At 42.3% G+C, this 15,060-nt stretch overlaps 2 protein-coding genes across 2 annotated transcripts in view; both read left to right on the top strand.

The window, feature by feature from the left end:
• Nucleotides 1-313: 313 nt before the first annotated feature.
• Nucleotides 314-1,987, top strand: LOC310780288 (protein NLRC3-like; the record flags this gene model as incomplete). Its single annotated transcript, XM_083640847.1, has 1 exon — nt 314-1,987. One exon carries the CDS (start codon nt 314-316, stop codon nt 1,985-1,987), a length of 1,674 nt encoding a protein of 557 aa, XP_083496973.1.
• A 1,802-nt stretch (nt 1,988-3,789) lies between these two features.
• The window catches only part of LOC310780019 (stonustoxin subunit beta-like), a 61,236-nt gene continuing 49,965 nt past the window's right edge, over nt 3,790-15,060 (top strand). The window contains exons 1-2 of the mRNA XM_083640554.1: nt 3,790-3,866; nt 12,674-12,850. Coding sequence (XP_083496680.1) covers nt 12,675-12,850 — 176 coding nt within the window. The 5' untranslated portion in view covers nt 3,790-3,866; nt 12,674. The remainder of the gene's footprint in view (nt 3,867-12,673; nt 12,851-15,060) is intronic.

Below are 15,060 nucleotides of genomic sequence, written 5' to 3'. Positions count from 1 at the left end.
TCCTGAACTCATGGAGTAATAATAACCGACTCAACAACAGCTATCTTATACAGTCAGGACCTGTTGTCCACCCAGCAGTAATGAGCTGAATAGAGTCCATTGAGTTGCAAATGTGTAAATTATCAGTAAATGATTGCATTACTCTTTACTTGCCTCTCATTGATTTACTCTGTTGTTTATTCATTTAGAAACGTCTGCAGAGTGTCAACGTCAACACAAATGTAATATGAAGGAGAAATTTCAGTGTTTGTTTGAGGGGATTGCTAGAGCAGGAAACCCAACACTTGGGAATCAGAACTACACGGAGCTTGACATGACAGTGGGAGAGAGTGGAGGTGTCAATGATGAACATGAGATCACACAGATTGAAGCAGCATCCAGAAGCCAGAGACCAGAAACACCAATCAAATGTCAAGACATCTTTAAACAGTTATCTGGAAGAGATAAACCAACCAAGACAGTGATGACACAGGGAGTGGCTGGCATTGGGAAAACAGTCTTAACAAAGAAGTTTACTCTGGACTGGGCTGAAGACATAGCCAACGAGGATATAGAGTTCACATTTCCATTCACTTTCAGAGACCTGAACCTGCAGAAAGATAGAGTGTGCAGCTTGGTGGAGCTTATTCATCACTTCTTTCCTAAGACCAAAGAAGCCGGAATCTACAGGTTTGACAAGTTTAACGTTGCGTTAATTTTTGACGGTCTGGATGAGTGTCGACTTCCTCTAAACTTCCAGAAGAACGAGATCCTGACTGATGTTACAGAGTCAGCATCACTGGACGTGCTGCTGACAAGCCTAATCAGGGGGAATTTGCTTCCCAAAGCTCGCATATGGATAACCACCCGACCTGCAGCAGCCAATCAGATCCCTGGTGAGTATGTTGACGTGGTGACAGAGGTGAGAGGCTTCAATGACCTACAAAAGGAGGAGTACTTCAGGAAGAGATTCACAGATGAGGAGCAGGCCAACAGAATCATCTCCCACATCAAGACCTCACGAACCCTCCACATCATGTGCCACATCCCAGTCTTCTGCCACATGATTGCTAATGTTCTGGAGTCTGTGGTGAATACCAATAAGAGAGAAGACCTTCCCAAGACCCTGACTGAGATGTACATCCACTTCCTTGTGATTCAGACAAAATGGCAGAATGTCAAGTTTCATGGGAAAACTGAGAAAGATTCACACTGGACACCAGAGAATAAGAAGATGATTCTCTCTCTGGGAAAACTGGCTTTTGAGCAGCTGGAGAAAGGCAACCTGATCTTCTATGAAGAAGACCTGAAAGAGTGTGGCTTTGATATCACATCAGCCTCAAAGTACTCAGGAGTGTTCACACAGATCTTTAAAGAGGAGCGTGGTGGGTGGGGGGACAAGGTGTTCTGCTTTGTCCATCTGAGCCTTCAGGAATTTCTGGCTGCTGTTCATGTCGTCTCATTCATCGATTCTGGTGTCAATCTGCTGTCAGAACCACAATCAAAATCCTCATGGTCTCTGAAGTTAGGAGTCAAATCTAAACTAAATGTCCTCTACCAGAGTGCTGTGGACAAGGCCTTACAGAGTCCAAATGGACACCTGGACTTGTTCCTGCGCTTCCTTCTGGGTCTTTCACTGCAGACCAATCAAACTCTCTTACGAGGCCTGCTTACACAGAGAGGAAGTAGCTCACAGACCAATCAGAAAACAGTCCAGTACATCAAGGAGAAGATAAAGAAGAATCTGTCTCCAGAGAGAAGCATCAATCTGTTCCATTGTCTGAATGAGCTGAATGACCGTTCTCTAGTGGAGGAGATCCAACAGTCCCTGACATCAGGAACTCTCTCCACAGGCAAACTCTCCCCTGCTCATTGGTCAGCTCTGGTCTTCATCTTACTGTCATCAGAAGAAGACCTGGACGTGTTTGACCTGAAGAAATACTCTGCTTCAGAGCCGGCTCTTCTGAGGCTGCTGCCAGTGGTCAAGGCCTCCAATAAAGCTGTGTAAGTGCTTAGAAAACTGGATAGATTCAATATATTACACCTCATTCATAGAGAATATGAAAAAATATCAATGCTCTTGTTTCTATCACTAATTGCTGGACACAGGAGGGCCGGCCTAGAAGAGCCTCAGGGGTTCACTGACTCACTCACTAACTCACTGACTCCCCATTGTTGAAACATGCATGGGTGTTGGCCATAGGCATAGGAACATGGTAGACAGCCGGGATTCGAGGGGTGCGCTGGATTAGTGGATAGGGGTATGGATGATGTTTGGGGGGTGGAGGGGTCATAGGGATATGAAGGTGCCACAGTCGGGATTCGAGGGGTGGGTACATAACCATCTACTTGTTATGGCAAGGTATTGCACTCGCCATACCTTGGCTTATAGTTCAATTTGAGAGACAGGGAGAGAGAGACAGAGAGGGAGAGAGAGTGCAATGCATAGCGTACACATGTTCCTGCCGTTGCGAAAACAGCTTGCCTTGCGAGGACATGTACATGCTACAGCTAGTTAGTTATTTTTATTGACACAAATAGTTAAAACATTTGGGTCCAAACATAAAAAAACACATGAATATGATAAACCCATAAGTAAAAGTAATAAAAAGTCATTCAGTACAATTTACAGCACAAAGTAATGCCATCAATCATAGAAGCTTGCTGGTGCTCTAATAGTTCAAGGCAAGCATGTATCATCCCTAGGGTTCTTTTATTAGTGTTGATGAAAAGTGAGCTCAGTTCAGTGGAGTCCTGTCCATATTTTGCACGAATGTCCTGCGTGACAGGGCACACCAATATGTGTTCTTCATTTTGGATGCCAGTCTTACAGCAACACACTCGCTGTTCTGGTGGTGTACGACTCCACCTTCCCATCTCTACTCTCAGTCTGTGAGAGGACAGTCTGAAGCTTGTGAAGGTTATCCACAGGTAGTATTCGGTGTACGTGTCTTGCTGGTATAAAGTGGGTAAACAGATATATCCGGGTTGATGGCTTGGTAGGTCTTATATCTTGTTCCCTCCTTAGATCGTAATTCCTCCGCCAACTCCCTACGGTCACTCTGAATATGATCTTGTTTGTCCAATATCTCAGTTAAATGTGAGTTCATGACTTTGTTCTCTTTCTTAATCATTTCAAGAACATACCATAAGGGGTCGTCAAGCATGCCATGACGCTGCTTTATCTTGATGAAAAACCTGGCCTGCTTTTCTCTCACCAAAGCTTGCAGTGAAGGGAGTCCTGCCTCCAATAGACAGGTTAGGTTTGGTGTTGTAGACCTCACCCCAAGTAGGGATTTCACTCCAGTCATGTAGAGAGTCTCCACAGATTTTAAGTGCACTTTGACCCAAGCCTCGCACCCGTACAAATTAGCTGATGAGAAGGCAGGCTCAAAAACCTTGAGTTTGACACAAAATGGGGCATCATAGTTGGTGGATAAGAAGATGCTCAATTCGTTTAAGTGCTTTGTCTTTTCCTTTACATGGAGGGCAAGTGAATGTCGGGCATTTCCATCAGCAGTGAAGATGGCTCCAAGATATGTATAACTGTCACAATACATGTACTGCTACATGTAAGCAGTGACACTTGTTCTGATTTTTTCTGCCTGAACAGATCTCCTCACTTACATATTGCTTTGATGTGAACATGCACAACAGTGGACAGCAATCTGGGTCCAATTTAACTAGGCTTGCCTGGTCTTGTTCTCCATCAGGCTGAGTGACTGTAATCTGTCAGAGAGAAGCTGTGAAGCTGTGGCCTCAATTCTCAGCTGCCAGTCCTCTCGTCTGAGAGAGCTGGACCTGAGTAACAATGACCTGCAGGATTCAGGAGTTAAACTGCTCTGTGCTGGACTGGAGAGCCCACACTGTAGATTGGAGACTCTCAGGTAAGATCCGTTCACTTTTTCCTCTTCCTTTTTCCCCTTTTTTCGATTGAATTGACATATTTCTCAGTCTGTGCTGACCTGAACTGTGTTGGATTTTCTCTGCTTACATATTTTTTAACACTAGAACTCCCAGAATTATATAACTACTAGAGCTCCATACATTATTTGCATACAATTGCAATAATCATATAACATCTAAGAATAAATTGATCTGTAATGTTAGGATAGGTAATAATAAATATCAGGAAACACAAATGTAAATTCTAATGAACGTGCAATGTATTAGTTCATCACAACCACAGAACCAGCTATAATTACAGATATACAAATTCGAATTAGATCAATATTTTTTTAATTTCTTTGTAAAAGAAAAATTTCATTAATCCTTCTAACAATAACTCATAAAAGCATAACCAATGTGCATTTCACAGCAAAAATAATTTTGGACACATAAATGAATACACCCGAAAATGGTCAAAACCGTCAATCTGACGGGCAAAGGAAAATATTTGCTAAACTGTTGGAAAGGAGAGAGAGAGTAGTCTCGCTTGACAAACTACTACTAAAACTACTAGAGAGAGAGAGGTGTGTGTATATTTACTTTACTTTACTTTATTTCATTTTGCAGACACTTTGCTCCAAAGTGATGTAGAACAGTGGTAAAAAAAAAAGTACAGGCAATAAAAACTCAGGAAAAACGATAAATCCTACATCATAACATAATAAAGTGTAGAAGTATCAAAATAAAAGTATAAAATGTGGCATTGGAACAAAAAGTACAGTGTACATAGAATATAACAATTGAGACTTAAAGTGCCATTGTGACCAGTGTCATTGATAAATATCAGACATACAAATGTACAATCAACGTTAAAACCCAACTATTTCCCTTCCTTTCATGCATGCTCATCAGTGTGAAGGTATTCATGAAATACTGTAGGAGGGTTTTGAGTCTCTTTTTGAAGATAGGGAGAGTCTCGGCTCTTCTGATGGAATTTGGCACATCATTCCACCAACGAGGAACGACAGAGGAAAAAAGTCTAGATGACGTTGGTGGTGGAAGTGGTGGTGGAAGCACCAGAAGCCTTTTGTTGGCAGAACATAGTGGACGGGAGGGGGTGTAAAGTTGAATGAGTGAGTTTAAGCGAGAGTCAGGGCCTTGAATTTGATCCGGGCAGCCACTGGGAGCCAGTAGAGGGGGATCAGCAGCGGCGTGACATGTGCTCTTTTTGGCTGCGTGAAGATTGTTCGCACTGCTGCGTTCTGGGTCATCTGTAGAGCAGTGGTTCTCAAATGGGGGCCCGGGGACCCCCAGGGGTCCGTGGCACTTTGCCAGGGGGTCCGCGAAAAGTTTCCAGGAAAATTAAAATAAAAACTTTTTTTTTCAAAAGCTTCATAGTTCAATGAAAATATTGTATGCTTTAAATGTAAAATTGTTCATAGATTACATTCTAATCTAACAAACCTATACATTTAAAAGGCAAGCATGTTACCGTGGAAACAATTAAGCTTAGCCCAAAATCACAAATCAGAATGAGGGGGTCCCTGGTATATTTTCTATCTTGTAAGGGGTCCTTGGCTGAAAAACATTTGAGAACCTCTGCTGTAGAGGTTTGAACGTTTTTGCTGGAAGGCCGGCCAGTAGAGAGTTACAGTAATCAATGTGTGATAGAACCAGAGCTTGGACGAGGAGCTGTGCTGTGTGCTCGGACAGATAGGGTCTGATTTTTTTTATATTGTACAAGGTGTATCTGCATGATCAGCATAATTGGACCGTATATAAAGTGCATTGTAGAGGGGTAGAGAAAGAGAGAGCGACCTGAAAGAGAGAGAGACCTGTACCATCCATATCGTTGTGTAGCCTATTGCAGAATCCTGCTGATGTGGTCACTGTCCATAACGGGTTGTTTCTGCCGAGTGATTTATTTGTTCTTAGCTTTGTAATAGCCTAAAAATAGAAACAATCATTGTTAGGCAACAGTGACGCTGAATTTCAGGAGCGGGGAAAAGTAGCAACCACTACAATTAAGGGGCTCTATCGTTGCAGCGGCGCAGTTTCTAGGCCGAGCGCCAGCCGCAGCGCAAAGCAGTGGGCGTGGAAAGGCGCACTTGATATCTTGGTATCGGCGCTAAACTCAGCCTCAACCATTATAACCACGCCTTTTAAGCGTAAAATTATGCATTGTCCGCTCATTGGAGAATTGCAGGGAAGAGACACACGCTTGCCTTTTAAGCTCCAATTCCTGGACAAATCCGGTAAAACCAGACAAAGCCAAGGGCTCCGCCGCCCCCCCCTCCCTTCATCCGGTCTGTCTATCTCCATATATAGGCTATTATTCCATATTATTATGCTTCTCAAACCAATAACTGCAGTTAAAATACTGCAAGCATGTAAATACGCTACACTATAGCAAGACCAAAGTGAAAATAATTTCTAAATGCATCTGATAGAAAAAAATATTGCCTATGGCTGGATGTCATGAGATTAGATGAAAGTTTGGCCAGAATGATATCGTTTTATCTCTCCTCCCCCACTGCACGATGCAACATCCTCTGAATGACACCTATCACTTTTACTGGATCTGATAACTTAATTCTATTTAATTTACAGGATTTTATTATTGAGTAATAGGCCCCTATCGTTGCATCGGCGCAGTTTCTAGGCCGAGCGGCAGGCGCAGATCAAAGCAGTGGGCGTGGAAAGGCGCACTTGATATCGTCGTGCTGGCGCTAGATGCAGCCCAAAGCATTACAACCACGCCTTTTAGGCGTAAAATTATGCACCGTCATGCTCATTGGATAAGTGCAATAAACGAATCGCACGCTTGCCTTTTTAGCTCCAATTCCAGTGATCCCGCAAAACCAGACGAAAGCCAAACGCTCTGCCCCCCCCCCCCCCCTCCCTTCATCCAGCCTGTCTGTCTGCATTATAGGCTATTATTCCATATTATTATGCTTCTCAAACCAATCTAACTGCAGTTTCAATACTGCAAGCATGTAAATACGCTACACTATAGCAAGATCAAAGTGAAAATAATGTTCTATGCATCAGCTAGAAAAATATAGCCTATTAGATTGGTGAAAGTTTGTCCAGAAAGATATCATTTTCTCTCGCCTGCTGCAGGAAGGATGATGCACATAAATATACCCTACATTATGTCAAGTCATTGCATAAATGTGTTTTTATTGTAAAACTAAATGTGAAATAGGGCCAAGTTATTGGACGGACATCACAGTATAGCAGATGCCATTAGAAGCGCGTTCCGAAGCGCGTTCCGCTGTTACTTCTCTAAATCACGTTAACTCGACAAGGGGTATATATATGCCCAGGAGGACATATATGTTTCACATAGGGTGGTGTTTTCATTTCGAGGTTTTATTTGGTCCAATATTGAAATGTTGACAATGGCAGGCTGTGTTACCATTACACATTAATTTAGAACTACCTTTTATATCTATTTTGGCTCATTTGGTGGCTATTTAGTAGCGAAATGAAGAAACACAATGCATGCTGGGAACTCAGAGAGAGAGAGAGAGAAGGGTGACAGAGAAGAAGCAGTGAAGGCAAAGAATAGGCCTGCTTTTGAAAAGCGCAAAGCGCTAAATGTAGGCCAGCTCCCAAGATATGACTAGGCTGGTATTTAGCGCCGACACGCCCACTTTGGGACTGCGCCACGCCCATTCGGCCTAAAGCGCATTTGGCAGCCTAAAGCCTATTGCTATCTTGCCGAAACAGGCGCAAGGCACGTTTTTTTGCGGTTAAGGCCCGTAATAGCGCCGATGGCCTGTGGGAGAATAGAGCCCATAGTATTTTATTTGGCCTATATATGCGTCCCCCCCACCCCCTGCCCACAGGCTCTGACAAATATGTTCATTCTCAATAAAATCTTCAGTAATCAATCAGAGGGGCTTTAAAAGCCAGATTGGCAGCAGCTGGCGCAGTGTGATCAATATGGCAGACCAAAACCGATCCACTAAATTCACAGCTGAGGAGAAGATGGTGCTGGCGAATCAGGTGATATATCTGTCCACCATTCATTTTGAATAGCTACAAAACAACTCTTTACTTAAGTTGTTTATTCATCTATCCATTCAGGTTCAAATGTACCATCGCGCACTGTTTGGGGAGGAGAATTACCCCGCCGACGCCCCGCGCCCAGTCCTGGACCGCCTGAGTGAGCCGCCCCAGGTGGCCGTCTATGCGCTGCGCTTGTTCAGCACCTCGGACAGCTCCGCTGCCACAGACGGGGGAAACATTTGGAAATAATTATAACTTTCTATGCTTTGCACACAGAAAAAATAAATACAACAGACAATTCTGTAATGAATAGCTGTAATGAAGAGTGGGGTTTGAAGAAGCGCTACACAACAGTTTATCCAGTTTCTCTCTCTCTTTCTTTCTCTCTCCCTTTCTCTCACATTAAACGATATACATGCCTATAATGTCAATTATCTGAATGAAATAATAATACATATTAATTAGGAATATTAGTAATATTAGTAGCCTAGCTAATTTCGGGGGGGGGGGGGGTAATAAAACGTAGAGCTATATTACACATAAATGGGGATTATTATGATAGCCTAAACTAAATTTATGAAACTGCATTACAGCTTCACCCAAAGCCTGAGAAGGGTTGCAATCTTATATTCTATTGTATTCTAAAGTATTTTTTTCTATATATTGTATTCTCCATTCACTTTCCTGTCCCCGGTGCACAGAATCCTGCTTTAGGCCTGCTTTTCAAAAGCGCAAAGCGCTAAAAGTAGGCCAGGTCGGAAGATGGCTGGAAGATAGTAGTACGCCGGTATTTAGCGCCGACACGCCCACTTCGGCGCATTCAGGGACTCCGCCACGCCCATTCGGCCTAAAGCGCATTTGGCAGCCTAAAGCCTATTGCTATTTTCCCGAAACAGGCGCAAGGCACGTTTTTTTGCGGTTAAGGCCCGTAATAGCGCCGATGGCCTGTGGGAGAATAGGGCCCATAGTGTCTACAGCGTCTATTACAACATCTGACCTCAAAAGTTTGGCCTACATGTTCACTCTACTGGATGGGGCCATCTTTGATTTATTGGTCAAAATGATGTCATAACATTAAACTGATGTCAGAATCAGAATCCTTGTGGTCAACTCGCCTGAAAATGTGTCTTCCTACATGATTCTAGGTGCTCTGGTTCAAACGTTTTCACTGTCAGTGGCCATCTTGAATTTCTGCGTCAAAATGATGTCATAGCATCAAGATTATGTCAGAATTTGAATCATTGTGGTTAAATTAGATGGAAAAGTGTCTTCATACATGAGTATAGGTGCTCTGGTTCAAAAGTTCACTTTTTCAACACGGTGCCAGTGGCCATCTTGGATTTCTGGGTCAAAAATGATGTTGTAACATCAAACTGATGTTGGAATCGGAATCCTTGTGGTCAAATTACATGGAAAAGTCTTCATACACATTGGTGAAAGTGGGCCGGAACCGTCCGGAACTGAGTTCCGTTCAGAAATTCTGTGCCTGAACGACGTTCCCGGAAGACACCCTGCTGTCAATCAAAATCCGATTGCTGCAAGGAAACGCATCTGTGCTGACGTTATGTCGTTAGGGTAACATAAACAACAGTAGTCTCTCTCATAAATTGCTTCTAAATTGTTCCAATGCAGTGTTTTATACCTGTGGTTTTAATCCGTGCTGTGTAGGCTATAAGCACGCAGCTTCAGAATGCGGCTGCTGCTGCTGCAACTCGGCTATCTGTCTGTCCATACTGTGTTATTTCGAAACCCACATAGGTTAAGCCAAAACCATGCCCTGTGCCCGCCTATGCAGCAGTCAAGCGCCGGGATTGGCCAGGAGCAAGTCTTTTGTCTTCTTTTTAGAGCTCGAATCTCCCACACCACAAACACTGCACAGCACGCAGCCCAGTGATTTCATGAACCAACTGAATTGCTCTTGAGAGCGGACATTGAAATTAACTCATTGAGTGCCAGCCACTTTTGGAGAACGGATGCTCCCAGTGCCAGAGTTTCAGAGCGTTTTCAGTGATTTCTCGAGGCCCACAGAATATTGTGTGATATTACTATGTAAACACCGAACACGCCCAAAGAACGATGAGACTCTCTTCTATCATCAGCAAAAAAAAAAGTTTATTGATATCATTTTCCGTTCTTTAGTTATCAGCCGGAGAAGATAGGTTGATTTCACCAAAAACAGACGTTTCCATCTAGAAGCTGAGATAATCAGCCTTTTGTGAAATGAAACATTTCAAGCAAATCACTGACTCTGAAGCTAATATTTTCTGACCTGAAACATCTGAACAGTAATTTCCTTCAATAAACAGCACCCCCACCCCCCTCAACTCCAAACTCCTCCTCCGTGGGAGTGTCTCTGGTGGCTCTGCTCGCTCTAGCTGCTGCGTGTGTCAGGCGAGTCTCTGCTGCCTGCTATGGCAGGCTCTGCTGCCTGCGGATCCATGTTCGGATGGCGGCCGCTCGTCGGGGGAGTCTGGATCGGGCTCGCTGAGTTCGTCTGCGTTTCTGGGGTTTCGGTTGTGAGCTGGGATGAATCTGCGTCCGATTCTAGGCTTTCTGCTGCGCGTTTCAAAGTGCGCTGCACCCAGTCTATTTTCGGAGCGCTCCGCCTTGTGCGCCGGCTCCCAGCGCAACACCGAAAAGCCAAACCATTCTCATGAGAATGGTTTGGCTTTGGTTTTCTTTTCTGGCGGCTAATCGTGTGGAGAAACTATCGCAGCAGAGACAGAGGGGCTCAGTTGTGGGAGCGGATTGACTGCTGTTCGCAGCTAACGTTAGCTCCAGCCAGAGCAATCTGTGCCGCTCTGGCTCATGCATCGGTTTCTCTTTCATCACAGCTTTTTCTGCTGTTTTTCCTCAACTTTCTCTAATCTGGAGAGCACTCTCGCCACCTAATGGGTCCGTAAAATAGGTTATACACCTTCAATAGCTACAATATTTTTAGAGGAGATGCATGAGGCTTTGATCCACGTCCCACCGTCAAAAAACGCATTTGACGCCGATCGACGTCATTGGCACTCTACGTTACTATTTGATTTGACGCCGATCGATGTCTTTGGCACTCAATGAGTTAATTATGGTCACATACCTTCCTTAGTGTATTAACGGTAATGAAAACGTAATACAAGCTTTTAACACATTTCCCACACCACAAACACTGCGCCCAGCCCAGCGATTTTACTAGGCCTAACCAAATTGCTCTTGATAGCGGACATTGAAAATAAATTACTGTAATATATTAACGCTAATGAAAATGTAACACAAACTTTTAACACACAATCGATTTTTAAACATATTTATTTCAAAACATCATTGTAAAATTCAGGGCAAAATAACAGAGCTCAGCTGACAGTTGAACTTGCAAATTAAAAAATATAAAAAATATAAAATTAAAAATACAATAGGCTACAGCACATAGGCCTAGCTTCTTCTTTTTGGCACAGCTATTCATTCCCCCCAGTCCAGCCGTTTGTTCCAGGCCAGTGAAGTCCCAACAATCTACAAAAACATGCAATAATATAAAATCATAGATAAAAAGTTGAATCATACACAATCAATAAACCCAAAAGTAAATGGTTAGCCTTCCCAATGGCCAAGGGCAGCATCTGTTATTCTGGCCTCATAATAAGCACTGAGGCGGTTGGTCAGAAAGTCAAATAACCGCAACAACACCAACAACTACAGCGAGGCTGCAATGAGGATATATTATTGAAAGACAAAATCCTACATCGCACCAAAGCATACAATGTAGCCTACCGCGGTTATTCATAATCGTTCACACAGGAGAGAAACAATTTAATTGTTCAGTGGGTGGTAAATGTTTTGGTCAAAAAGGAGAGTTGAAATCACACATGATAGTCCACATAGGAGAGTCTGTTGTTGTAATGTTTAAATAGGCCTAAATAATTCACTATACATATTGTCAAGTGTTTCTAATTTCTACACCATATAGGCATTCAAAAAATTGATGTGTGTGTTCGGGGATGCATGAAGATGGGGGCGGGAGGAGGACAATATGAAACGATGAAGGTTTGGGTAGTATAGTTCCTGTAAGAAATTCAAACCACTTTCACCCCTGATTAGGTGCTCTGGTTCAAAAGTGAATTTTTCAATTTGGTACCAGCAGCCATCTTGGATTTGGCCCTGTGGCAAGAAAGCCCTGGATTTTTGGGAGGGACATGGGAGCTAATGTTTTATAAAAGGTCCGTAGAAGTCAAATCAATCATCAAAGCATGTTAACCAGAGAACTGCCAATATAGACCCTACTAAGGCAGGCAGTCAATATGACTGCTATGGGAGTTCTAGGTAGAATTACACACATTTAGGAAACGTCAGGGTCCTATAGTTACATGGGTTTTATGTGACCAAAGTTATTGCATTGCAAAATTTTAAAGCAGTCTAAATGACTGCCTTGGTTGTTCTAATGTTAAACCAGTTTTGTAACTCCTGTGAATTACTTTGCATGACGATATTTCACTATTTCCTATGCTTGCATTATCAGTTGATGAAACATAAAATACCAGAAATTACTTATAAGATTTGATCAGAAACTGAGTGGAAAAATCTCAAACTGAACCAATTGAAGCCATAGAGCTGATCATTGGGTCAACTTGCATTTGAGACAGATGCTGTTGCTCGAATTTGACTGCAACTATTTTACAGCTGTGTACATACAGATATCGAACATATAGCTTGCTTTGGTGTGTGTGTGTGTGTGTGTGTGTGTGTGTGTGTGTGTGTGTGTGTGTGTGTGTGTGTGTGTGTGTGTGTGTGTGTGTGTGTGTGTGTGTAGGATGTCAGCCTGTATGGTCTCAGAGGAAGGCTGTGCTTCTCTGGCCTCAGCTCTGAGCTCCAACCCCGACCATCTGAGAGAGCTGGACCTGAGCTACAATCATCCAGGAGCCTCAGGAGTGAAGCTGCTCTCTGCTGGACTGGAGTATCCACACTACTGGAGACTGGACTCTCTCAGGTATGGAGAAGCAATGTCTGCTAGAAGGCTAAGAGTCACACACATTTGCTCTGTCACACTGACTACATTTACTGTACATGCACACAGTATTCCGGTTTTTGTCCTTATTCCAAAAAGGACAGTATTCTGACTAAGCCATTTCATGGCTGATGAACATGAATAATCCACTAATATTACCGTTTACATGCAGCCGTTCATACTCTGAATACTCTAGCATAGCCTAATAATCTCCCTCCCCGATGTGTCCACATACGGGAGGGAGAGATCCAGATACAAACGGGAGAGTTTCTCTATTGAGTTCATCTGTCCCCTGATGACACACCATTTAAATGGGTTTACAATACGATATAGCCTACCTTGGTATGTCCACATTTAACGATTTTTGCTACATTGGAAAAAAAAAGTCCTCATGATGGATTTGAACCTGGGGCACTGCATTCATAGCCGTCTGTCGTAACCATTCAGCTATCAATTTGTTTATGTTGGTTTGTGCATTTTGTCATATATACTGTCCTCAACAGCGCTTTTCATTGAGGACTTAAGTTTCATTGTGAAGGTTCATATACTGGAACTTGTATTGCGGGCCTGCCTCACTAATTCAGTTTCATGATTCCAACCAATGATGAGACAGGAATATATCATGTGTGATCAGGGGCGGTTTTAGCATCAGAGCTTTGGGTGGGCTCAGCCCACCCAAAATTTTGTACCGTTTCAAGTAAAAATGGATCAAACTGGCGCACTTTGAGATCAAAATGAAGAGACTAGATCTATGAAGAACTACACACATCAATATCTTCTTTACCGTTCTGTGGTTTTACAGCGATGAAAAAATGTTTCCCTATATATTACTATATATATTCTGCATACAGGTTACTATATGGTAGAATTATGCTTGCATAAATAATACCAAAATCACTTCAGGGGAGTTTCAAGTAAAGTAACATTTTGCTTTGTAGGCAAAACAAAAGTAAAATGAAGGGGAACTTTCTAACTTATTGGCTGGAATAATATTCCGACAAGATAATAATATACTGTAAGCACTAAAGCAGGAGTTTGCAGTCAACTAGTTGAAATTAATATGTGGCAGTATTTGTGGGGGTCAAAATCTATGTAGGGTGTACCATCACAAATAGATCAGTGTATGGGAAACACTCACTATTAAATTGTGTGACTAGAAAGACACCAATAAATCTGAGAAAATGTACTTTAATTTTGAACAACAGCACTACAACGGTGGCATTACAAATGGTATTATGAAATTATTGTGCGTAAAAACAAGAATGCCACTTTCTTTCATGAACTTTAAGCAGAAAATTAAAAAATAGTTTTAAAGCAAAAATAAATAATAAATAAAGATCATTTTAACAGAAACTGCTACTAATGACCACCATGGATTTGGAGAGGATTTTTTTTTTTTTTTTTTTTGGGTGGGCTGAGACTATTTTAACCGCCCCTGTGTGTGATAATGTAACCAATGTGAGTTTGCCATTAATTAACATCCCATGGCCCATATTACCCAGAACCCACTGCGTTCAGTTACGGCAAGAGTAAATGGGCAATACACTAGGGGTGGGAATCACCAGATGCCCACGATACGATACTGAAACGATACTTGAGTCACGATACGATAGTATTGCGATACTGCGATATTTTCGATATTGCGATATATCGATATTGCGATATATTGAATATTGCGATATTTCGTTATATTGCGAATTCTTACTTTTTCAACTGCAAATGATGTCCACAAAGGAAAACTTTGTCAACATCTGGTTTATATAAGAACAATTTTTCAGTCTGTACATCCGACTTCAACCATTTTATTGCAGCAACATTGTCAAGTAGACAGACCAACAACTTTCATAAAGTCATGTCATAGTTGCATGCACCTGACAAACTGAACTGTTTGTTACAGTCTACTTACAGTCCACCTTAACTGGATGTGTGTGTGGACTACTGTACTTATGTAGTTTTTGCAACTTCACTTCACTTACACAAAACATCTTGTGCAGCCCATTCAGTAACTGGGGAATTTGTAAATGACTGTTATGACAAAACTGTTACTGTTAAAACAAAATGAAAATATGCTACCGTTTGTTTACTGCTGGCCTTGGAACTAAAGTTTATAGTAGCCCGGTGGCCTGGCATGGCCTGCAAAATAAAAAAAATAAAAATAAAAAATTGCAATATCGATTCTTGGCGTCCAAATA

This window comes from Poromitra crassiceps (genome assembly GCF_964638095.1).
Source record: "Poromitra crassiceps genome assembly, chromosome: 7".
In the NCBI taxonomy this organism is placed as follows: Eukaryota; Metazoa; Chordata; class Actinopteri; order Beryciformes; family Melamphaidae; genus Poromitra; species Poromitra crassiceps.
This window is presented reverse-complemented; position numbering and strand designations above follow the sequence as displayed.